Consider the following 20417-nt stretch of genomic DNA (forward strand, 5'->3'; position numbering starts at 1 on the left):
GAGCCGCTGGTAAGGAGACGCTTCTGTTTTAGAATCAGTGCGTTGCTTTTCACTGTGCCCCTTCCCATCCCGCCTCGTTCCTCCCAAGTCCCCGCACAAGGATTCGCAAACCCTGCCCCTCCAGCCCCCGCCCCCCGAAGCTGCCACGCAGCTGGCTGGGAAAGGAGAGGAGGGGCGCGAGGAGGGTGGCGTCTCCGAGGGATTTAACCTCCTACCCTCACTTACATGACGCCACCCCTCCCTCCCAAGCCTGGGACTGCGCCTCCATTTTTGTTTTGGGGCGGAAGGGCAGGGGCTCCCGCATAGCAGGGGTCAAGGGAAGCGGTAATCATCACCTGTGACGGGAGAGGGGGTGCTGTCCTCCCTCTTCCTCAGTCTCTCACTGCACCCCTGCAGCCCCCCCAACCCTCTCAGGGTCTCCCCCCCCTTGTTGCTAAGGCCCGGACCGTCATCCCAGCAACAGCCTCAGTCATGTGACCGGCAATGGCGGCGCTGACGAGAGGTAGGTGAGCCCGGCGCCCCCCACACCCACTGCGCGCCCCCCGGCCCCCGCTCGCGGCCCCCTCACGCCCCCCCACCTCCTCTGGCATCCCCTACCCCCACGCACCGCGCCGGGGCCCCCCTCGGTGCCCGGCCCTTCATCTCTCTGATCCTCCGGCCCCGGCCTCCAGGCCTCCGTCTGGGGGTTCTGAGGGCCGCGATCAGGCCACCGTACACCACCCAGCTGGTGGTGAGGCTGTGGGGGCTTGGGCGAGTAGGGGAAGTGGGGAGTTGGGTCCAGGTCGGGACCTGGAGGGGGTCGTGGGGGGAGGGGTGGAGCTGCCACAGTGGATGCCCCGAGGGACCCTTGCCCTTCCGGGCTGTCCCTGCCTCCACCCTCTATCTGGAGGCCAGAACTGGGCCCGAGTCCGGCCAGGGCTGCCCCAGAGGAATCACAGACCCAGCCTAAGCGGTGGCCCCGCCTCCCTCTTCTGTGCCAGCAGGACTTGGAGCTAGGACACTTAGGTCCTAGGGGTCTCCCCCCCCCCCCCCACGTCGGGAAGGGGATGCTCCATCAGGGGCAAGCACTGGGGGCTCTAAGATCCAGTGTCACTTTCTGAATCCGAGGTCCATCTGGCCTTGAGCAGACTACGATGGAGGCACAAAGGGACAGCTGCTCCTTTTTGGATCAGATAAGAAATTGAGGTCACATGGCCCCTCTTTCTAGTTGACAAGCTGCATTTGGAGGTGTTGTGAGGACAGCCCAGTGACTGAATCTGACAGGGCTCAGGGACACCTCTGACCCCTCCAGCTGTGCCCCTGAGCCCTGCCCCTCCCTAAATGCAGACCCGGGAGCTGGCAAGCAGCCCCGCGGGCATGCTGGGTCTCAAAGGTGACGGTGAGAACTTTGTTACTGCAGGGGCCGCTGCCCTTTCTGCACCCCTAACTTCAGCTCACCGGCTTCAGGGCAGAGTTCTTTGAGAAAGTGGGAGCAGGACAAGGAGTTGGGGAGCACAGGGCAATTTCTTGTCTGTGTGATCTGAGGAAGGTGATAAGAAAGCTCCACTGATGTGGGCTTCTGCTGTGTTGACTTCTCTTACTTGGACCCTGGGCTTGTTGGGGAGCCCCAGAGCTGGCGCCGGGAAGAGGAAGGTTAACAGGTCACAGTGCCTCTTGCAACCTCGGGGGAGGCTGGGAATGGCATTCTGCAGGGGAGGAGAGTACCTGGGAGAAGTTTTGTTTCTGGGCTGCCAGGGAGAGAGAGAACATTTGCCATGGTAACTGTTAACCCTCCCCCAGCCCTGGTCAGCTGAGTGTGGATATAGAGGGGCTTCTGCTGCCGTCATCTTCCATGGGCTTTCCAGGTACTTGCCCCTTGTGGGAACCTCAGCTTCCACCCAGACATGGATCTCCTCCCTCCCGTGTCCCAAGTAACCCTATTCGGTAATCTACACTCAGAGACACACTCCTGCCTCTGTTTCAGGCTGCTGGGTTGGGACCTGTGGGAATTGGCAGAAGGGGTTTCTTACTTTTTCTCCTCTTCCTCCCCACCCTACCAGGTGATACAACCCACAAGTAGGGAGCAGGAAAGAGAGAGTGAGCCTGCATGCCAATTCTAAGCTCTTCAGGATCAAAGTGAGCAAAGGAGAGGGGGGCATCAAAACTCCCCAGAGGGCAGAGGGACACATTGTTTCTGTGTAGCGGGAGAATGGAAAGAAACAGCCAGACTGATGTTTCCATCATAACAAACAAAGTTATGGAAACTCTTGCCTTCAGTGGGTGCTGGGGTTCAATGGAAGGTAGAGCTGGGGGAGGGGCTGGGGGCTCAGCTTTGAGAGCATAGGGGTCATGTGGGCTTTGGCAGGAGCCTGATGTAGGAGGCACTGGCACCTGTCCATGGGGACCCCCCACCCTGAGTCCCTTTCACCCTGGGGGCAGTGTCGTTCGTCCTGTCCAGAATGGCAGCCTGTGGAGGCACCTGCAAGAACAAAGTGACTGTCTCCAAGCCTGTGTGGGACTTCCTGAGCAAGGAGACCCCAGCCCGGCTGGCCCGGCTTCGGGAGGAGCACCGCGTGTCCATCCTCATAGATGGCGAGACTTCTGACATCTACGTTCTCCAGCTCTCCCCGCAGGGCCCGCCCCCCGCCCCTCCCAATGGGCTCTACCTGGCCCGCAAGGCTCTCAAGGGGCTGCTGAAGGAGGCAGAGAAAGAGCTGAAGAAAGCTCAGAGGCAGGGCGAGCTGATGGGCTGCCTGGCTCTGGGGGGTGGGGGGGAGCACCCCGAGCTGCACCGCCCAGGCCCACCCCCGCTCCGAGCAGCCCCCCTCTTGCCCCCAGGGGCACGAGGCCTTCCTCCTCCTCCTCCTCCCCTGCCCCCTCCCCTGCCTCCCCGCCTCCGGGAAGAGGCAGAAGAGCAGGAGAGCACCTGCCCCATCTGTCTGGGGGAGATCCAGAACGCCAAGACGCTGGAGAAGTGCCGGCACTCCTTCTGCGAGGGCTGCATCACCCGCGCCCTGCAGGTGAAGAAGGCCTGCCCCATGTGCGGCCGCTTCTACGGGCAGCTGGTGGGCAACCAGCCCCAGAACGGGCGGATGCTGGTCTCCAAGGACGCCACCCTCCTGCTGCCCAGCTATGAGAAGTACGGCACCATTGTCATCCAGTACGTCTTCCCGCCCGGTGTCCAGGGGGTAAGAAGACCGTGGCCTTCCTTGCCTTCCCTTCTGGTCTTCCCCAGGCCCCTTCTCTGACCGAGGAAACTGGGTGAGGGGGAATGCATTTCTTAGACTCAGCCTTGCTGCCGCCTGGTGTGCCTTCCTGCTTCGGACCCTGGAGCTGGGAGGTCCCTTTCAGGCTCAGCTTTCCCATCCCCATGACTGCCAGGGCTCACATGAGTATCAAGTATGAGAGAAGGGAATTGCCTGTTATTGCCTCCGTGAGCCTGGACATCCACAGACATTCTCAGCAGAGGGAAATTCTAGGAAGGTGGTGGCTCCCGTGCAGGCAGGCTCGGCAGGAAGGGACCTGCCCGTCCAAACAGAGCTGTTATGCTGTTCCGGATTTATGGGAGAGTAAAACCTGGATGATGGGATTGGCCAAAGTCCTACAGGTGTTTTTCTGCTGTGCAAAGAGTAATGTCCACTTCCGGTGTGCAGAGGGAGGAGGTGGCTTGGAAGAAGAAAGCAAGGGTGGAACAGGTTAGGCAGGGGCAGAAGCATTAGGAGTGTTCGCAGGCGGAGAAGGGGAGGCGGAAAGAGACTTTATTTTCTACCTGGACTGTAATGGCCAGCTTCCTTCTATCACTTCTAAGAATCCTCTGACTGCTGAATTGAGACTGGAGGGGTTGGGACAGCTGTGGGAACCTCATAACAGTGAGGTTATCTGCAAGGCTGGCAGCCTATTGCTGCCCCGTCCATATGAGCTGCGGTTGGTTTCTGGGCCTTGGGGGTGCCCAGCTGCTCACGGCCCGCTCTGCTTCCCACCTTCCTTACAGGCTGAACACCCAAACCCAGGGGTTCGGTATCCTGGCACCACCCGGGTGGCCTACCTCCCGGACTGCCCTGAGGGCAACAAGGTGCTGACCCTGTTCCGGAAGGCGTTTGACCAGCGTCTCACCTTCACCATCGGCACGTCCATGACCACAGGGAGACCGAATGTCATCACCTGGAACGACATCCACCACAAGACCAGCTGCACAGGGGGACCCCAGCTGTGCGACACCTCTTCATCTCCCTGCCTTGGCTCCTCCCCCTCTCCATGGCCACCGAGGGCACAACGTCAGCCCCCTCCCGCTGGGAGCCCCCTAAGTGGAGAGGACCATGTCTTCCATCTCAGTTTCAGTTTCCTACATTCAACCTGGTTGGGAAGGGCCCAGCTTAACTTACAAAAAAAAAGAAAAAAAAAAAAAAAAAAAGCCAGACTTGGGCTGTTACCTTGAATTGGAAGTCCTTCCTAGAGGAGCAGGGGAGGAGTCCAAATGGGGGCCTCTCCTGAGTCACCCAGAATGAAGTTGCGCATCGGGTAGCAGGAGCAAGTCCCATCAGCTAACCCTGGTCCCCATTTCTCTTTGTTCCCAGGTTTGGGTACCCGGACCCTACCTACCTGACCCGGGTGCAAGAGGAACTGAGAGCCAAGGGTATCACAGATGACTGAAGGACATCCCCTTTGCCAAGGCCCCTGTCGTCCTCTACTAGGACCCACTGGAAGCCTCTGTTCTTCTCCCCCCCTGCCCTGTCCCCTCCACACCACACAAGTAGGGGACCTGTCTGACCGGGGAGGGAGCTCAGAGGGAGAGGGCCCACCCCTTCCCCTGTCCCTCACTGGCCAAGTGCTTCAGTGCCCTGTGAGCCACTCCCTTCTGGCAGAGGCTGATCCCAAGGCTCTGCTCCCACTCCCGGTGTACATACTCCCCGCTCCTAGGCCCTCCAGTGCCCTTGGCTTTTCCTGGTATGTGCTGTGCTCCAGTGACTAAACTGAGAAAGGACTGGGGTGGGGAGGGGCAGGGGGGGTCCCTGGAATCCCTACCCCCCATACTGCTTCACTGCTGAACTTCCTTGTGGGGGAGGAGGAATTGGGCTGATGTGAGCCCCCCATGGAGCCGGCTCTGTGTGTGTGTGTGTGTGTGTGTGTGTGTTCATCAGATACAGTTCTCCCACCCTAATCTTGTCCTTTCTCTCCTGTGTCTGTCTCTGTCAGTCTGTCTTTCCCTCGCTCTTCTCTGCCCCCTATAAGGAACCTCCTTACCCCCTTCTGGAATCGCCGCCAGACTGTAGCTTTTAATTTAATAAAAATAAAGTAAAATATGCAACTCTCTATGCCACACCCGTTGTGTTCCCTGCAAGGGTGGGGGCAGGATGGGGGAGTGGGGCTTGCGGGGAAGGGGCGGGGGGGGGGGTGTCTGGGAACCCCGGTGAGCCTTTCTGGCTGCCTCTGCTTGGGGAGGAGCTGCAGAAACGCAATGCGCGCTGTGGGCTCTGTAGCAACGCTGCGAAGCCCTGTCACGCGCTTCGATATTGGAATCAGGATCAAGAGGGGTTTGTTTGTTGTTGAGCTATGGTTGTAGAGAGAGGAACAACCCTACCCCTTTTGCAAAGTTTGGCTGGGGTGGGAGCAGGGGCGGAGCCGGGCAGGGGGCGGATTCGGCAGCAGCAACTCCCCGGACGCGCGCAGGCCTCAGAGCCCCCCAGCTTCCGTGCCCCCTCGGCCCTGAAACTTGGAGCAGGGTAGGGGTCCAGCATGAAGCCCCCGGACCGCCCCGCCCCTGGCCGCACTGACCGGATACTGGGGGTCATGGGGGGCATGCTCCGCGCATGCGCCGTACCCGGGCAGGATGGGGTAAGAAAGTGGGGATTACGGTGGATTCGGGGGGGTCTTTGGGGGCCCTCAGTAGCGCGGTACCTCCAACTCAGTTTACCTGCAAACAAGAGTTCTGCAGGGCAGTCGCGGAAGTCCGTGGGTTTCCATCCGATGGCCACAGATACGTCCGGGGAGACCCTTTTATAAAAATGTGGATTTTGACAGGCGGGAAGAAGGGGGGGGGAGGGGAGGTCAAGGCTGCCTGGGAAGGCGGGTTCCTTACGCTCCTCTGTCCCCGCAGCCCTCTAAGAGAAGCCCCCAGGGGCCGGGGTGTATCGAGCCAGAGGCTAACTGTGCCGAGGCGGGTCCGAGCCGAGAGCGCGAAGGTGAGGTCCTCGCCGGGCCTCCGCAGCCCGGTAAGGAGCAGCGGGTGGGATGGGGTGTGGTTTGCCATCCTGCGCGAAGTGGCGACTTCAAAAACATTCTGCTCTTGTTAGCATAAAGGCTGGCATCTAATTTGCACGAGACCCATGTAATCGCTGAGACCTCCACGCTGCTCGTCGCCCTCTTGTCCGATACGTGTCCCTCACCTCGGCCGCTCCCGAGCCCCCGCAGGCCGAGTGTCCCGCGCCCCACCCCTGGCCTCCCGCCAGCCCAGGCTCTGGGACTTCGCCTTAATTGGTGATTAGTCTCAGCTGGAGTCCCGGGGCCTGGAGGGAAGAGGGTCGGGCCACAGGGCGGCACCTGGATTGTGTTCCCCACAAAGGACTAACTCCCTAGACGCGCATCCCCTGGTGGTCCCCCGCCCGCGCGCCTGGGGACAGTCCCGACCCCAGGACAAATTCGTGCAGGCCACCTAGCTGTTCTCCACCACAGATGCAGAGGGGCGACCCAGGCCGACCCCGCCGACAGCCTTAACCCCCAGCCGGCGCTCCGCACGCAGCCCCAGCCCCGAGATGCGGGAGGCCGGAGGCCCGGGGCGGGGGAGCTCAGGCCTCGGAGGAGGGGCAGAGGCGCTGGGGACGTGGAGTGGGAACGTGGTGGTGCCTGCGGGAGGGGGAGGGGCGGGGGCGGGAACCCCGCGCGGGCAGGAGAGGGAGCGCTAGGGGGAGGCGGAGCCGGGCCGCAGAGGCCCCTCCCCGCGGCGGCACCGCGGCCGGGCCTGTTATTCGGCTCGCTCTCGGCCGGACCCGCGCAGCGCCAGTGGCTCGGGGAGTCGGCCCCCGCCTCCTCCCCCGCCCGGGCCGAGAGCCACCCCCCAGCCAGAGGCCGGAGACGGAGCTGGAGCGGCTGCCGCATCCCGGCCCAGCCTCTCCCACCCATCCTCCCCCACAGCTGGACATCTGGACCCTGGGCCCCGCACCCACAGGGTTCCGGAAGCCCTCTCCGCCCAGCTCGGCGGCTGGTCCCCCGCCGCCCTCTTTCCAGAGCCCCCAGCCCTCCTCCAGGCCAGACTTCCGTCCACCCCTGGACGCCCCCTCCCCATCCCATCCCTCCCCCCCTCCCCCAGCCTGGACCCGGGTAGGAGGGAGGGGGGGTGTGCGCCCTGCGCCATCCCCGCCCCGCCCCCCGTGATTCCCCCTGCATGGCCGGCCCGGGTGGGGGGCGCGGGGGGGCCCGGGCGCCATGCGGGGGGGGCACAAGGGGGGTCGCTGCGCCTGTCCCCGTGTGATCCGAAAAGTGCTGGCAAAATGCGGCTGCTGCTTCGCCCGGGGGGGACGTGGTGAGTGCGAGGTCCCAGATGTTGAATGGGGTGGGGGCGGGCGGGCTCGGGCTTGGGGCTCTAGGAGGGGGAACTGGACCAGGCGTTTTCCAGGAGAGTGACTTCAATAGAGGATCTCTCAGACCCCTTCTGCTTCCAGATTTCTGTCAGCTCAAGTTAAGAAGATTGGGGAAGGGGCAGGAGAGGCTTAGCTGGCAGTTAACTGGGTATGCGAAAACCCACCCACAATTCCCTTAGGCCTAGAACCAGGTACCTGCCTCTGATCTACTGGTGAAGGGGCCCAGGGGGGTGGAAGAATGAGGGGCAATGCATCGCAGCCCTGCGACCCCCAGCCCAGGCCAAAGCTAACCCTGACATGCTGGCCCCTGCTTGGGTTTGCACTGCTGTTGAGGGGTGGGCTGCAGAAGTCTTTTCTTTTTATAGTGATTACTGCCACTGGTGGAGGAGGGGTCTGGGGGTGGCAGATGGACTCTGAGCTCCCTCCACCCTTTCCTGGAGAATGGTCTGTACCCACTGGAAGGGGGAGGGTTGTAGGAGAGCAGATGGCCACCCCTAGCTTCCAGTGTCTGCCCAGATGGCTGCCCCCCCACAGTTCTGTGCTGTGTTCAGGATATGGGGTACTTCCAGGAGTCACTGGGGGTTCCAGGCCTGGGGGGCCAGATGTTTACTTGTCCTGAGAAAGTTTCTGTCCTGGCCAACAAAAATAAGGATGGTAGGAAAGCAATGCCCCCCAGGGGTAGGGTGGGGGGGACAGGCTGCTCCTCACCATGGGGAGGCCACCTGGGGTTCCCTGGGGCCCCTTAGACTAGAACTGGGGCAATGTCTCACTGTCTTTCTCTCTCTCTTTTTTTTTATTTTCCTCCGTTAGAATCCTATTCCGTTGCTGGCAGTGAGGGGAGTATATCAGCTTCTGCTGCCTCGGGTCTGGCTGCCCCCTCTGGCCTCAGCTCAGGCCTGAGCTCTGGCCCCTGTTCCCCGGGGCCCCCAGGGCCAGTCAGTGGCCTGAAGAGATGGCTGGATCATTCCAAACATTGCCTGAGTGTGGAAGCTGAGGCAGACGGTGGCCAGGCTGGACCCTATGAGGTGAGCAGAGAGCAGGACACCCCTGAAGGAGTCCGGAAGAGAGGACAAACTGGGGCCACTGGTCACTGGAGGAGACCTAGCTGCTCTCTGATCTCTGACATTTGACCTTTGACCTCAGAACTGGATGCTGGAGCCAGCTCTAGCCGCAGGAGAGGAGCTGCCAGGACTGACCTTACTGACCACGTTATTGGAAGGTCCTGGAGATAAGACACAGGTGTGAAGAGACGGCTGTGGCGTGGCTCCCCTCACCCAAGGGGCACATGTGCTGACCCTAGGATATACTTTGCTCGCAGCCCCGGGAAGAGGAGACTTTGTCCCAAACCCCTGAGAGCGAGGAGGAACAGAAGAAGAAGGCTCTGGAAAGGAGTATGTAAGTGTCCACACTGCGCCGTGCCTCCTGTTTTAGGTGAAATTCCCTCTGAGGCAGACTCTGGGGACAAAGGAGCATCTAGCCCAGGGGGGAGGAAGTGGCCAGATCAAGGGTGTGCCCAGACTCTGAATCCACCTGCTCCCTTCCCAGGTACGTCCTGAGCGAACTGGTGGAGACCGAGAAAATGTACGTGGACGACCTGGGGCACATTGTGCAGGTAGGCCTCTGACCTCTCCCAGCCCTGGCCTGGCTGGCCAGCCAGCCCTCCCCTGGGCCAGGGCTATTTTTGAGAGATACCTTTGGTCCCGCCCCCTCAGCCCTCCCTCCACTTCTGACAGGCTGCTTGGAGGGTGGGGTTTCCCAGCCCTTCTAGGGCCTCATGCTCAGGCTTCCATCCCGACCTTCCCACAGGGCTACATGGCCACCATGGCAGCTCAGGGGGTGCCCGAGAGTCTTCGCGGCCGCGACAGGATTGTGTTCGGGAACATCCAGCAGATTTACGAATGGCACCGAGAGTGAGTGACCCGGGTGACCTAAGGAGTGTTCGATATAGTTTTGTAGGGAGCACCTCCAGAGCAGCCCTCAAACTGGGGGATGACAGGGAGGGAAGGGCTCTGAAATGTGTTTGACCTGCCTTTCCGTCAACTCTGCAGCTATTTCCTGCAGGAGCTACAGCGGTGCTTGAAGGATCCTGATTGGCTGGCTCAGCTATTCATCAAACACGTGAGGCCTGGGAGGGGAGGGGCTTGGGAATGGGTTCCAGCTCTGGACGACAAGCCCTCCCTCCTTGCCCACCTTACTCTGTCTTCCCCCATTACCCCTGGTAGGAGCGGCGGTTGCATATGTACGTGGTGTACTGTCAGAATAAGCCCAAGTCAGAGCACGTGGTATCAGAGTTTGGGGACAGCTACTTTGAGGTCAGTAGCTGAGGTGCCTTATGGGGAGGACAGAATTGGCCCGAGCAGGCTTTTCCAGGCTGCATAACTGCTCTGTTCCCGTCCCCAGGAGCTCAGGCAGCAGCTGGGGCATCGCCTGCAGCTGAACGACCTCCTCATCAAACCTGTGCAGCGGATCATGAAATACCAGCTGCTACTCAAGGTCAGGGCCACCTGCTCCTCCCCACAAGGCCCCGCTGCCGTGACCCTCACCTGTCGAATAACCTCCCCAGGGATCTTAAGGCTCCCCCAGGCTTCCTGCGGGGTCCAAGCTTGTGTGCTTGGGGAGGCTGGGGGAGCATCTGAGGATGGCCTCCTGGCTCCCTGAGCCATTGTGCTGTGTGTCTTAGGATTTCCTCAAGTATTACAGCAGAGCTGGCATGGACACTGAGGAGCTGCAGGTGAGGTCCCTGGCTCTGCCTGCACACACCGTGTGCACCTTCCCCTCTTCCTGTCTTGGGTTCCCCCAGCCCTTGGGGCGGCTTGGAGCTGTCTGTTGCTTTGGGGAGGCTGGCTGGGGTCGAGGCGGTCTGGGGAAGTCTGGAGAGGCGGTTGGCTGGTTCTTGGTCATGATTCTCTTGGCCTCGCTGTGCTCCCCTCTCACCTGAGTCACAGCGAGCAGTGGAGGTCATGTGCTTCGTGCCCAAACGCTGCAACGACATGATGACCTTGGGGAGACTGCGGGGATTTGAGGTATGGGGGTAGGAGATGAGCTTGGCCGCCCTGTGTGTTCGGCCCCAGTCATAGCTCTCTGCAGGTTGCTGGGGGGGTGGGGGCAGCCCCTGCGGGCCGGGCAGTTGGTTGGGAATGTCTGGGAGGGGACGTTCTCCCTCCAGGGTCTTTCTCAGAGGTCGCATGTTTTGGTTCTAGGGCAAGCTGACCGCTCAGGGGAAGCTCTTGGGTCAGGACACATTCTGGGTCACAGAGCCTGAGGCTGGGGGGCTGCTGTCTGCCCGAGGGCGAGAGAGGCGCGTCTTCCTCTTTGAGCAAATTGTCATCTTCAGCGAGGCCCTAGGAGGAGGCACGCGAGGCGGAATGCAGCCCGGTTACGTATATAAGAGCAGCATCAAGGTGGGCTCTGAGGGAGGGCCTGCCTGAGACAGGGTGAGGCCCGGCGAGGCTGGCTGGCTGGCTCTCGGATGGTTGGAGGGGCCTGGACCCAGAGAGGGGCTGAGGAACCTGGGGACCATCTCCTGTCTGCCGGTTCAGGTGAGCTGCCTGGGCCTGGAGGGGAACCTCCAAGGGGACCCTTGCCGCTTCGCACTGACCTCCAGAGGGCCGGAGGGCGGCGTCCAGCGCTACGTCCTGCAGGCTGCCGAGCCTGCCGTGAGCCAGGCCTGGATCAAGCAGGTGGCACAGATCCTGGAAAGCCAGCGGGACTTTCTCAACGGTGAGGCCCATACCTGCTCCCCCAGCCCCAGGCCCTCTTGAATCCCTCACTGCCTCCTTCAGCCCCTGCCGTCTGATTGGCCCCACACTGAGTGACTCAGAAGCCCCTAAAGCCCCAAGTATTTCACACTAGCTGGTGGTCCCTGGGGGAGAGGGGCCGGCTGGGAGGGTGGTCTGAGCAGAGCCCAGCGTGAAAGGGGCTGTCTCTGCTATAACCTGCCTTCTCCCCCTGTCCTTGCCCAGCCTTGCAGTCACCCATTGAGTACCAGAGACGGGAGAGCCAGACCAACAGCCTGGGGCGGCCAGGGGGCCCTGGGGTGGGGAGCCCTGGGAGAACTCAGCCAGGAGACCGGGCCCAGGCCAGCACACGGACACCCATCAACGGCTCTCTCCCCTCCCTGCTGCTGATGCCCAAAGGGGAGGTGGCCAGAGCGCCCTTGCCCCTGGACACACAGGTATGAAGGATGGAGGGGCAAAGTGGGGGGAGGGACTCTCTTGTTCTGTGGTCCCCCCCAACATCTGCCCTTTCTTCAGTCTGCTCCTCCCTATTTCCCCTCCCTTACCCCCCACCCCCCACCCCTTTTAACTCTGCTAGAGGCTGACAGTGGGAGGGGCTTGGCCAAGGGCTTATACTGCAAAGAGAAGAGTGAAAAGTCCTTCTTGGCCTTTTTGCATCCTGTGACTCGATTCTTTCCTCAGGCCCTCCATGACATCCCCCAGGCTCCTCGGGACCCTCCCCCAGTCCCTGTGACTCCTCCAACCCCGCCCTGCCAGGCCAGACTTGCTAAGCTGGACGAAGATGAGCTGTAAGCGGTGAAGGGCACAGGGTGGTGCTCTCTCTGCGACCTGCTCCCCAGGGAGCTCCAGGGCCATGCCGGCGGTGACTTGGAAGCCTTCTCTCCTGAAGTGTGTGGAGGGGCGAGGCTGGGCAGCTCGGGGAGGAGAACCTGGACCCGCTCCCACCCCTGTGCATGCCTCACAGTCTCCCCAAAGGGAGGCGATGAGGGGGAGTGAGAGGGCTGGGGCAAGGGCCAGATAGAAACTCCTGCTTTAGTTTTTCCTGTTTTCTGAGAATAAAGGTTTTGTGATATCCCCGAGGCTGCTGTCCTGGCAGAGGGAAGGGAATTCTGTCGTGAGGGTACATGGGGCACAGTGGGGTAGAAGAGATCAGGCGCCCCCCTGGGCACACGGCGTGAGATAAATGTGGTCATGTGGTCATCTGTTCCTGGGGGTCATGTGGTCATCTATTCCTGCGTCCCTGCAGCTCAGTCCACCCTGAGGGCTTGCAGCCCCTGGAAAATCGCGGATCCTTGTATTCTGTCCTTTAGCCAGCTCCTCTGCCCTCCCCCAGATCTGCCCCCTGGTCTGTAACACCCCCAGGAAAGCCCAGTGTAGTGTGACCACCCACTCCCTGCACCGCCAGATGGCGAAGCACAGGATGCCCAGAGTACCTTTCCTCACGAGGACTCCTCACTCCGCCGAGGGAGGATGGGACGGTGCAGAGGGTCCTGGGCGCTGTGGCCCCTTCCTGGCTCCAGATCTCCTTGTCTTTGCCGTCTGTGAGGCCATCAGTCACGTCATACTGAGCAGGAGAGGTTCTTCAAACCTCAGCGTCGAGTGGGGAACCTATGGGGATCGTCACCCCTCCCAACCTCTGGAACAGAGAGAGCCGGGCGTGCAGAGATCCACGTCCAGATGCCCCGCCTGGGTCTTTGCGCATCCGTGTGTCCACTGTCCGTCTGTCCCCTGGGCTTGGTCACGTGCACTTGGACTTCCTCAGCAGACAATAGACTGCTGGGGTGGGAGGGTGAGGAGAGGCTGGAGACTCCCTGTGGGCCTGAGGTCCCCCAGGCCGACAATGGGGGGAGGGATCCGTAAGGGGAGGGTGACAGGACGTAGGGCCCAGATAAGACTTCTGGGGAACAATAGGAGGAATTGAAGAGGGGAGACCCACCCTCACTGCACCCCACCCTGGGGCTTTGGGGTCAGGGACTGGGGGACCAGCCGCTGATGGGGAGGGCGCTGAAGATTCTTGTGAGTAGAGGAGGGGATGGTGCAGAGAGCAGGATTCCAGAGAGGAGAGCCTTTGTATTCCTTAAGACCACAGGGGTGCAGAGGCCGGCAGGTGACCCCTCTGTACCTGAGTTAACCACACACCTGTTTCCGATGGCCTACTTTGTGAATAGAACTTGGAGTAATAAGTGTTGCTTTGGTTTTCTTTGGCTCCTAAGAAATAAAGTTTCCTATCAGTCCCCATCAGTGGTGGAGGTCCACTCACTCCTGGCGGCGGTGTGGGGCTGGCGGGCCTCTGCCGCCATCCCGGTCTGATGCACAGAGCTGCTTCCCACCTAGTGGACGGCACTGCTAAGGCAGCAGAGCCCCTTCCGCTTTCTTGGGGCAGGCTGTACCCCGTGAGGATTTGGAAGTGGGTTGGGGATTCCCAGTGGGCACTGAACTTGCTTGCTCCCAGGTGGGTGAGTGCACAGGGGCGGGGAAGGACCAGTGCCGAGAGAGGAGCCAGCCTCCATCTCTGCCCAGAGTGCACATGGGGAGAGCACCCGGAGTGGAGAGGCAGGGGGCAGAGGGCTTGGAACGCACATGGTGGGTGCTGGGTCTTAGGGGGGCTCTCGTCCTTTGGCTCCCCATACCTATCCATCGCCAGCCCCCAGCATCGGGTGGGCCAAAGTTGTGGGAGGAGCCGCCCAGCACTTACAGTGTCCTCCCACTCCGCAGCCCTGGCCCGGCCTCAGGCCCCAAGAGAGGGCGCCCTCCAGCGCCGGATTGGACCGTGCTTCAGGGAGGCGGGTCTCTAGCAGGCAGGCGGGAGGGCTATTTAAGACCCGGTCAAGCCGGAGCTGGCCAAGGGCAAAATGAGTGGACCACGGGGCGCCAGGACCCGCCCAGGCCTGGGAGAGACCTCCGACCTGAAGTACCCGCTGGGCACCAGGCTCAGGGAACCTCTCACTGAGGTTCGGTTCCAGCAGCTTTTCGGGGGCGCAGAGCAGGAACCCGAGCTCCCGGCAGAGTCCTTCTTGCCCAGGTTCTGGAGGCTGCGGGCCCGCGCTTGCTCCGGGCGGGGGGCGTGGCGCCTGCTGCAGGCGCGGCTGCCCCCGCTGCGCTGGCTGCCCTCTTACCGCTGGCGGGCCTGGCTGCTCGGGGATGCCGTGGCCGGAGTGACCGTGGGCGTCGTGCACGTGCCCCAGGGTGAGCGGCTCCGACCCTCGCTTGTCAGAGGCCCAAGCTCTGGAGCGCTTCCGTTGGGGAGCGAGGTGGTGGGTTAGTGGACTGGGGGCTGCGAGAGAAGGACCAGTTCGGGTAAGCACTGCGGAGCCCCAGCAGGTCCCCACCCCCATCGCCCCTCACCTGCGCCCTCCTGCCAGAAGTCTGGGGCCGGTTCCGGCTCAGGGAGCTGGAGAGAGGCAGGGTGCCGGCCCCCCACGACTTGGGCCGACACGGATCTGTGACTGCCTACGTCCCCTCCATGGCCTCCCACGGAGTCCCCTTAACTCCTAAGTTCCCTCACAGCGGCCCGACTTAGCGCCCCCCGGGGCCAGCCTGTAAGAGCGCGAGAAAGGGCAGGTCCTGGAAGCTGGGCACCCCCCACCTCTCCTTCCACTTCTCCCCAGGCATGGCCTTTGCCCTCCTGACCTCCGTGCCCCCAGTGTTCGGACTCTACACGTCTTTCTTCCCCGTCCTTATCTACAGCTTGCTGGGCACTGGGAGACATCTGTCCACGGGTGAGTGACTGGGGACTTCCAGTGACTGCTCTGTGGGGGGAGAATGGACAGCAGTCTGAGACGACCCAGCTCGATTCCTCTCTCCCTCTCAACTTCCCTTCCCTCCGTAGCAGCCCAGCTGGCAAACTGATCTTGGCAATGCTGGCAGGAGGGGCGCAAAGGAGGGCATTTATTAGAACCTGGGCACCCCAGGGAGTTTTGGTTAAAATGAATGCCTCTGGGACTTTCGGAAGGGAAAGATGAGATGCGCTGTCCCCCTCTTCTCCCCCAAGAAGTCCTCGAGGAGTCTGCAGGGGGTGGCAGTTTTGTTGGCAGGTTCACCCCCTCTGTGCTCCCTCCCCGCGGTTCCTGGCTGCTATGCCAGATCTTGACCCCCCGGTTTCCCCAAGAGCGGCAGATCTTGAGCGTCGCCCTGCGTGGGTATTATGGCAGGTGCTCTGCGTTTGTCGCCCTGCTCCAGGAACCTTTGCGGTCCTCAGCCTCATGACCGGCTCGGTGGTAGAGCGGCTGGTGCCCGAACCCCTGGCGGGGAACCTGAGCGCGGTCGAGCGGGAGCAGCTGGACGACCAGAGAGTTGGGGCGGCCTCGGCACTGGCCTTCGGGAGCGGGGCGCTGATGGTGAGGGAGGATCTGGGGAGCACTTGGGGAGATCTACACTGGCGGCCCGGGGAGAGGGAAGGCTGTGGTGCAGGGCGCGGGGCCGGGGGGGGGGGGGGGGGATGCAGCGGCGCGTGGGGAAGCTGGCGCACTGCCCTCTAGCGGGTCCGCGCCTCCTCGCCCGGGGGAGCGCGCGTCTTCTCGCCCGCAGCTGGCGATGTTCGCGCTGCAGCTCGGCGTCCTGGCCACCTTTCTGTCCGAGCCTGTGGTCAAGGCGCTGACCAGCGGGGCCGCGATGCACGTGCTCGTGTCCCAGCTGCCGAGCCTCTTGGGGTTGTCCCTCCCCCGCCAGATCGGCTGCTTCTCTCTCTTCAAGGTGGGGATGGGAGATCAGCGGAGGTTTCCAGCGGTCGCGGGGAAGAGAGAAACACGAAAGGGTGGAGGGTGGCACGTGCTGGGGGCGAGGGGAAGGAGGTGGCACCCCCGTCGGCAGCGGGAACAGAGGGCCTCTCCTGGGTCGGGTGGGTCCTTGCCGGGACGGTCACCCTGGCTGGGGTCCTCGCTCACCGCCCTGCCCGCAGACGCTGGCCGCCGTGCTGATGGCGCTGCCCCGGAGCAGTCCGGCCGAACTGATCATCTCAGCGCTCAGCCTGGCGCTGCTGGTGCCGGTGAAGGAATTGAACGTGAGGTTCCGAGACAGGCTGCCCACCCCGATCCCAGGGGAAGTCGTCATGGTGAGGACGGCCCCGGGGCCGGCTCCCCGCCCCGCACAGATCCCGCCCGTGCTGCGGCCGCCTCCTTGCGGAACGCGGAGAGGTCACGGGCCAGAGGTCATGCTCACATGTGTACTTTCCCAGGCCGCCTCCCCGGACACCTCGACCCTGCAGAATCCCCTCCCCACGCCGTCCCACCTCTCACCGCGTCCTCTCCAGACCTCGTAGGACACCTTCTTCCTGGCCACAGCGGCCCCTTGCGGTCGCGCCGGGCACAGCACTCCCCCACGACCCTTTTCTGCAATTCCTGGCCTGTCTTCCTTCCCAGGAAGACGGCTTTCTCCCTCGCTGCGACAAAGTCAACGTCCCAGGTCTCCACAGCCAGCTTCCCTACTCAAGATGGCTCAGTTGACCCTGTTGGTAGCCACGACCCCTACAGGAGCCCCTTCATATCCTCTGGCCCATCTCTCCCTGGGCCTTTCCCAGACCCCCCTCAGCTGTAATTCAGCAGTGCATTGCCCTCCCATCTACACCCCGGCTTCCTGAGTGGCCAAGGGGCTCTTGGACCACTGGTCCTGCATCCTGATCCTGTAATGCTCATGCCTGGTAGTTTCTGCCTAGGGTCCCATCTCTCCCCAGGCCCTAATTGGCTCTCTGAACCAGGTGCTTCTGGCCACCGTGCTCTGTTTCACCTCCTCCCTGGACACAAGATACAACGTTCAGATAGTGGGGCTGCTGCCCCAAGGGTGAGAGACCGGCTTTCTCTCCTCTCACCCCATCTCTCCTGTCCTGCCTTATCCCCCCCCCTTGCCTTCCCTATCTCCCTGCAGCACCCAACCCATCCTCACCATGTCTCCCTCCTTGTCCAGATTTCCCCAGCCCCACTTCCCCAACCTGGCTGAGCTGCCCAGGACTCTGGCCAACTCGCTGCCCATTGCACTGGTTACTTTTGCCGTGTCCGCCTCCCTGGCCTCCATCTACGCAGACAAGTATTGCTACACCATTGACTCCAACCAGGTGTGACTTTGTGGACCCTGACCTTGTTTAGGAGTCCCCCACCCCCGCCATGCCTCCCTCTTCACCTCATGGCACCCTTCCAGGAGCTCTTGGCGCACGGTGTTTCCAACCTCATTTCCTCCCTCTTCTCTTGCTTCCCCAACTCGGCCACACTGGCCACGACCAGCCTTCACGTGGATGCTGGTGGGAATACACAGGTAAGACATAAGACGGCATGCCTGGGTGAGGTGAGGGGAAAGAGTGGGGCCTCCAGGCCAGGGTGGCAGTGGTACGGAAGCAGGTGGGCAATTGGCGGCACCTCTCCAGAGGCAATCCGGGAGGGTGTGGTTGTACACAGGGGAGTTGCAAGGAAACAGGGTTTCAGCCAGACCTTGGTGGGCTCTGAGTATCGACAAAGTTGATGGTGCCCCAGGTGCAGTTCAAAATAAAAATACCAAGCTGTCTAAGGAACTTGAGACGGAATCCGGTTTTTTTTTCCTCCCATGAGGATGTTTTCTTTTAAGATATACCACATATCAAAGTCTCCCCCCTAATACTTTTTGTTCCCTTTACTTTGTGGGTCCCTGAGCATGTGGTCAGCCTGCTTACAGGGTAACCCAGCCATGGCGAGTGGTTGGAGGTGGGCTATAGAAATAGGGAACCTGAACCTCATGCAGTGGGGACAAATGATAGGTGTTTAACTGGGGGGAGGGCAGGTGAGTGGCAGACTGTCATGAAGAGGGTGGAGGAGTGAAATAGCTGTCCGGGAGGAAGATGAGGCAGGGCAGGCAGGGAGATGGCCTCTCATGGTGGTGGGGGGTGGGGGGTAGGCTCCCTGCCTCCTCCGCTTCCACCCCCTTCCCTCCAGCTGGCAGGCCTCTTCTCCTGCACAGTGGTCCTGTCCGTGCTGCTGTGGCTCGGGCCCTTCTTCTACTACCTGCCCAAGGTAAGGAGCAGAGGAGGCATGGGCCTGGCTGGGACAGGTGGCTGGCTGGATTGCAGGTCACCAGGGTAGTCAGCCCACCTCCTGTGCCCCAAGGCTGTCCTGGCTTGCATCAACATCTCCAGCATGCGCCAGATGTTCTTCCAGATGCACGAACTGCCCCAACTCTGGCGCATCAGCCGTGTGGACTTTGTGAGAAATGGCATGGCCCCTCCCATCCCTCCAGCATCCCTAGCCTCTGCCCTGGACCCAAGCTCACAGGGTCTTACCCTCTGCAACCACTCACCTCCAGTACATGTATCTCCTAAGACCCTCACTCGGACACAAGGCAAAGCCTGGGGTGTGAGCTGCTCGCACCTGTGTGTTTGTAATCTCCCAGCTGGCACAAGGTCTGGGGCCTTTGCGTTTGGCATGCATCCCGCTGGGTGGCTCCTGTCCCTCCCCGCTTTCTCCTGGAACCACCCCTCCCCTCCACTCGCCCTGGCGGCCACCGGCCACCACAGCCCACCCCCGTCCATGTCCTGCAGGCTGTGTGGATGGTCACGTGGGTGGCTGTGGTGACCCTGAGCGTGGAGCTGGGTCTGGCCGTGGGTGTGGTCTTCTCCATGATGACCGTGGTCTGCCGTACGCAGAGGTGGGCAGAGAGATGAGCGGAGTGGAGGGCAGAGGACAGGGTGCTGGGTGGGGCTAGACGGGCATCTGACCCCAGCTGCCTCCTAGGGTGCAGTGCCTGGCACTGGGACACGCTGCGGGGACCGAGCTCTACAGGCCGCTCAGAGACAGCCACGAGGTGGGTGGGCTCCCACCACAGACGGAAGAGAAGATTGGACCCAGATGCTTCCGTGACCCTGTGACCCCTTAGCTCCTGCAGGTGCCTGGGCTCTGCATCCTGAGCTGCCCAATGCCTCTCTACTTTGGGACCCGCGGGCAGTTCCGTCGCAGCCTAGAGTGTCACCTGGGGCTTGCAGAAAAAGGCCAGGTGAAGGCCCTGGGCATAGCAGTGTGGCCCATGAAGCAGTGGGGGGAGGGGGCTGGGGCTCAAGGGACACACGCTCATGCTTGCGTCTTGGGGGTGGTGACCACCCCTCTATGCTCATAGGACACTCCAAAGCCGGAAGGCCCACCTGACACAGGTGAGACAGCAGGGCCAAGGGGGCAGATCTGGGTCTGACCCACGGAGGCATCTGGGTTCCCCAACCCTCTCCTCCCCTAGTTGCTGAGCCTGTCAGAGTGGTGATCCTAGACTTCAGTGGAGTGACCTTTGCAGATGCTGCTGGGGCCAGGGAGGTGGCACAGGTGAGGGAGAAGGCAGGGGGAGGAGAAAGCCCCTCTCACCATCCCACCCCCACCCTCCGACCAGGCCCTATCCCTCCTGTCTTGCTCCCACAGCTAGCCCGCCGATGCCAAGACGCTGGGATCCATCTCCTGCTGGCTCAGTGTAATGGTAAGTGGTGTGCAGGGCGGGGCTCAGAGACCAGGGAATGACTTGGCACTTGGGGGAGGGAAGATGACATAGTGTGGACTCAAGGCCTTACAGCACGACACCTCCCTACACAGCCTCAGTGCTGGGGACACTGACCCGGGCAGGCCTCCTGGACACAGTGACCCCAGAGCAGCTGTTTGTCAGTGTCCAGGATGCAGCTGCTCATGCCTTGGAGAGACTGGTAAGGGGGCAGGGACACGAGGAGGGGTCCAGGGGGCGCTGGGCAAGGGCAAGTGAGGGTGGGGTGCGGGACTGAAGATCCAGGGGGTGGGATCTGGGAAGGGCACTGATAGCAGATCAAGGAGGAAGGGGTGGGCAGCCAATGACCAGTGGACCTAAGAGCAAGCCAGGGAGCCAGGGTCATGCTGCAGGTGAAGAAGCTGAGGTCCCCAAGGGGGTGGTGTGTCCTCAGAAGGAGGGAGGGAGGGAGGCACCGGACCTACACTCGGCCCGTCCCCTGTTTTCTGCAGGAGCTCACTGGCCCCAAGATTTGCACAGTGTGGCTCTGATGGTCCCCAGGGTGCAGAGGGCCCCGTCTGTGGGTGAGAAGGCCGTGGCTGGCCCATGAGTCCCCTTGCTTAGTGTGATGAATAAAATGAAGTTGCGTGCCTCTGGGGTCCCTGAAGTGAGTCTCGGTGTCTGCACAGGGACCCCTGCTGCCCCTTCCTCCATGCCC

At 61.9% G+C, this 20417-nt stretch overlaps 3 protein-coding genes and 1 long non-coding RNA gene across 30 annotated transcripts; 3 read left to right on the forward strand and 1 right to left on the reverse strand.

The window, feature by feature from the left end:
• The first annotated feature begins 467 nt into the window (after nucleotides 1–467).
• Nucleotides 468–5289, forward strand: DTX3 (deltex E3 ubiquitin ligase 3). Of its 14 annotated transcripts, none has more exons than XR_016216827.1 (6): nucleotides 468–502; nucleotides 1780–1844; nucleotides 2040–2115; nucleotides 2419–3139; nucleotides 3971–4188; nucleotides 4554–5289. XR_016216827.1 is itself a non-coding variant. In XM_070052515.2 (6 exons), coding segments are annotated over exons 3-6 (1044 nt in total). In that variant the 5' UTR covers nucleotides 468–502; nucleotides 1780–1923; nucleotides 2040–2114; the 3' UTR covers nucleotides 4630–5289. The 14 variants fall into 14 exon arrangements, 11 of the variants coding, with proteins under 11 accessions (XP_069908616.1, XP_051688941.1, XP_051688940.1 ...); XR_016216826.1 differs by having other exon boundaries at nucleotides 2438–3139; XM_070052515.2 differs by having other exon boundaries at nucleotides 1780–1923; nucleotides 2419–3167.
• Nucleotides 3399–13030, reverse strand: LOC127487429 (uncharacterized). Its single transcript, XR_016216829.1, has 4 exons — nucleotides 12724–13030; nucleotides 5891–5970; nucleotides 3749–4140; nucleotides 3399–3645 (listed from the first exon to the last, which is right to left on the reverse strand). It is a non-coding gene; the product is annotated as an uncharacterized LOC127487429 (long non-coding RNA).
• ARHGEF25 (Rho guanine nucleotide exchange factor 25) lies at nucleotides 5481–12367 on the forward strand. Of its 4 annotated transcripts, none has more exons than XM_008274224.5 (16): nucleotides 5481–5811; nucleotides 6074–6158; nucleotides 8364–8578; nucleotides 8697–8792; nucleotides 8872–8948; nucleotides 9099–9165; nucleotides 9360–9463; nucleotides 9602–9671; nucleotides 9776–9865; nucleotides 9954–10046; nucleotides 10234–10284; nucleotides 10499–10576; nucleotides 10754–10954; nucleotides 11093–11273; nucleotides 11516–11727; nucleotides 11972–12367. In XM_008274224.5, the coding sequence occupies exons 1-16, from the start codon at nucleotides 5713–5715 to the stop codon at nucleotides 12080–12082; spliced, it is 1830 nt and encodes a 609-aa protein (XP_008272446.3). In that variant the 5' UTR covers nucleotides 5481–5712; the 3' UTR covers nucleotides 12083–12367. The 4 variants fall into 4 exon arrangements, with proteins under 4 accessions (XP_008272446.3, XP_002720966.3, XP_017205977.3 ...); XM_002720920.6 differs by having other exon boundaries at nucleotides 5515–5811; nucleotides 6074–6188; XM_017350488.4 differs by lacking the exons at nucleotides 5481–5811; nucleotides 6074–6158 and adding an exon at nucleotides 6903–7495.
• Nucleotides 13031–14126: 1096 nt separating the features above from the next.
• SLC26A10P (Solute carrier family 26 member 10) lies at nucleotides 14127–20366 on the forward strand. 11 transcript variants are annotated; one of them, XM_089308600.1, is made up of 19 exons: nucleotides 14248–14476; nucleotides 14899–15009; nucleotides 15470–15627; nucleotides 15818–15982; nucleotides 16188–16340; nucleotides 16464–16735; nucleotides 16983–17065; nucleotides 17189–17336; nucleotides 17420–17533; nucleotides 18184–18261; nucleotides 18355–18450; nucleotides 18786–18892; nucleotides 18979–19048; nucleotides 19121–19237; nucleotides 19358–19391; nucleotides 19472–19554; nucleotides 19648–19702; nucleotides 19816–19922; nucleotides 20212–20366. In XM_089308600.1, the coding sequence occupies exons 11-19, from the start codon at nucleotides 18385–18387 to the stop codon at nucleotides 20248–20250; spliced, it is 678 nt and encodes a 225-aa protein (XP_089164726.1). In that variant the 5' UTR covers nucleotides 14248–14476; nucleotides 14899–15009; nucleotides 15470–15627; nucleotides 15818–15982; nucleotides 16188–16340; nucleotides 16464–16735; nucleotides 16983–17065; nucleotides 17189–17336; nucleotides 17420–17533; nucleotides 18184–18261; nucleotides 18355–18384; the 3' UTR covers nucleotides 20251–20366. The 11 variants fall into 11 exon arrangements, with proteins under 11 accessions (XP_069908603.2, XP_089164723.1, XP_089164724.1 ...); XM_070052502.2 differs by lacking the exon at nucleotides 16464–16735 and having other exon boundaries at nucleotides 14127–14476; nucleotides 16959–17065; nucleotides 19130–19237; XM_089308597.1 differs by lacking the exon at nucleotides 16464–16735 and having other exon boundaries at nucleotides 14127–14476; nucleotides 16188–16289; nucleotides 19130–19237.
• Nucleotides 20367–20417: the final 51 nt, after the last annotated feature.

The sequence above is a fragment of the Oryctolagus cuniculus genome, chromosome 11 (assembly GCF_051225735.1).
Source record: "Oryctolagus cuniculus isolate XC-2025 breed Fujian yellow rabbit chromosome 11, ASM5122573v1, whole genome shotgun sequence".
Taxonomy (NCBI): Eukaryota; Metazoa; Chordata; class Mammalia; order Lagomorpha; family Leporidae; genus Oryctolagus; species Oryctolagus cuniculus.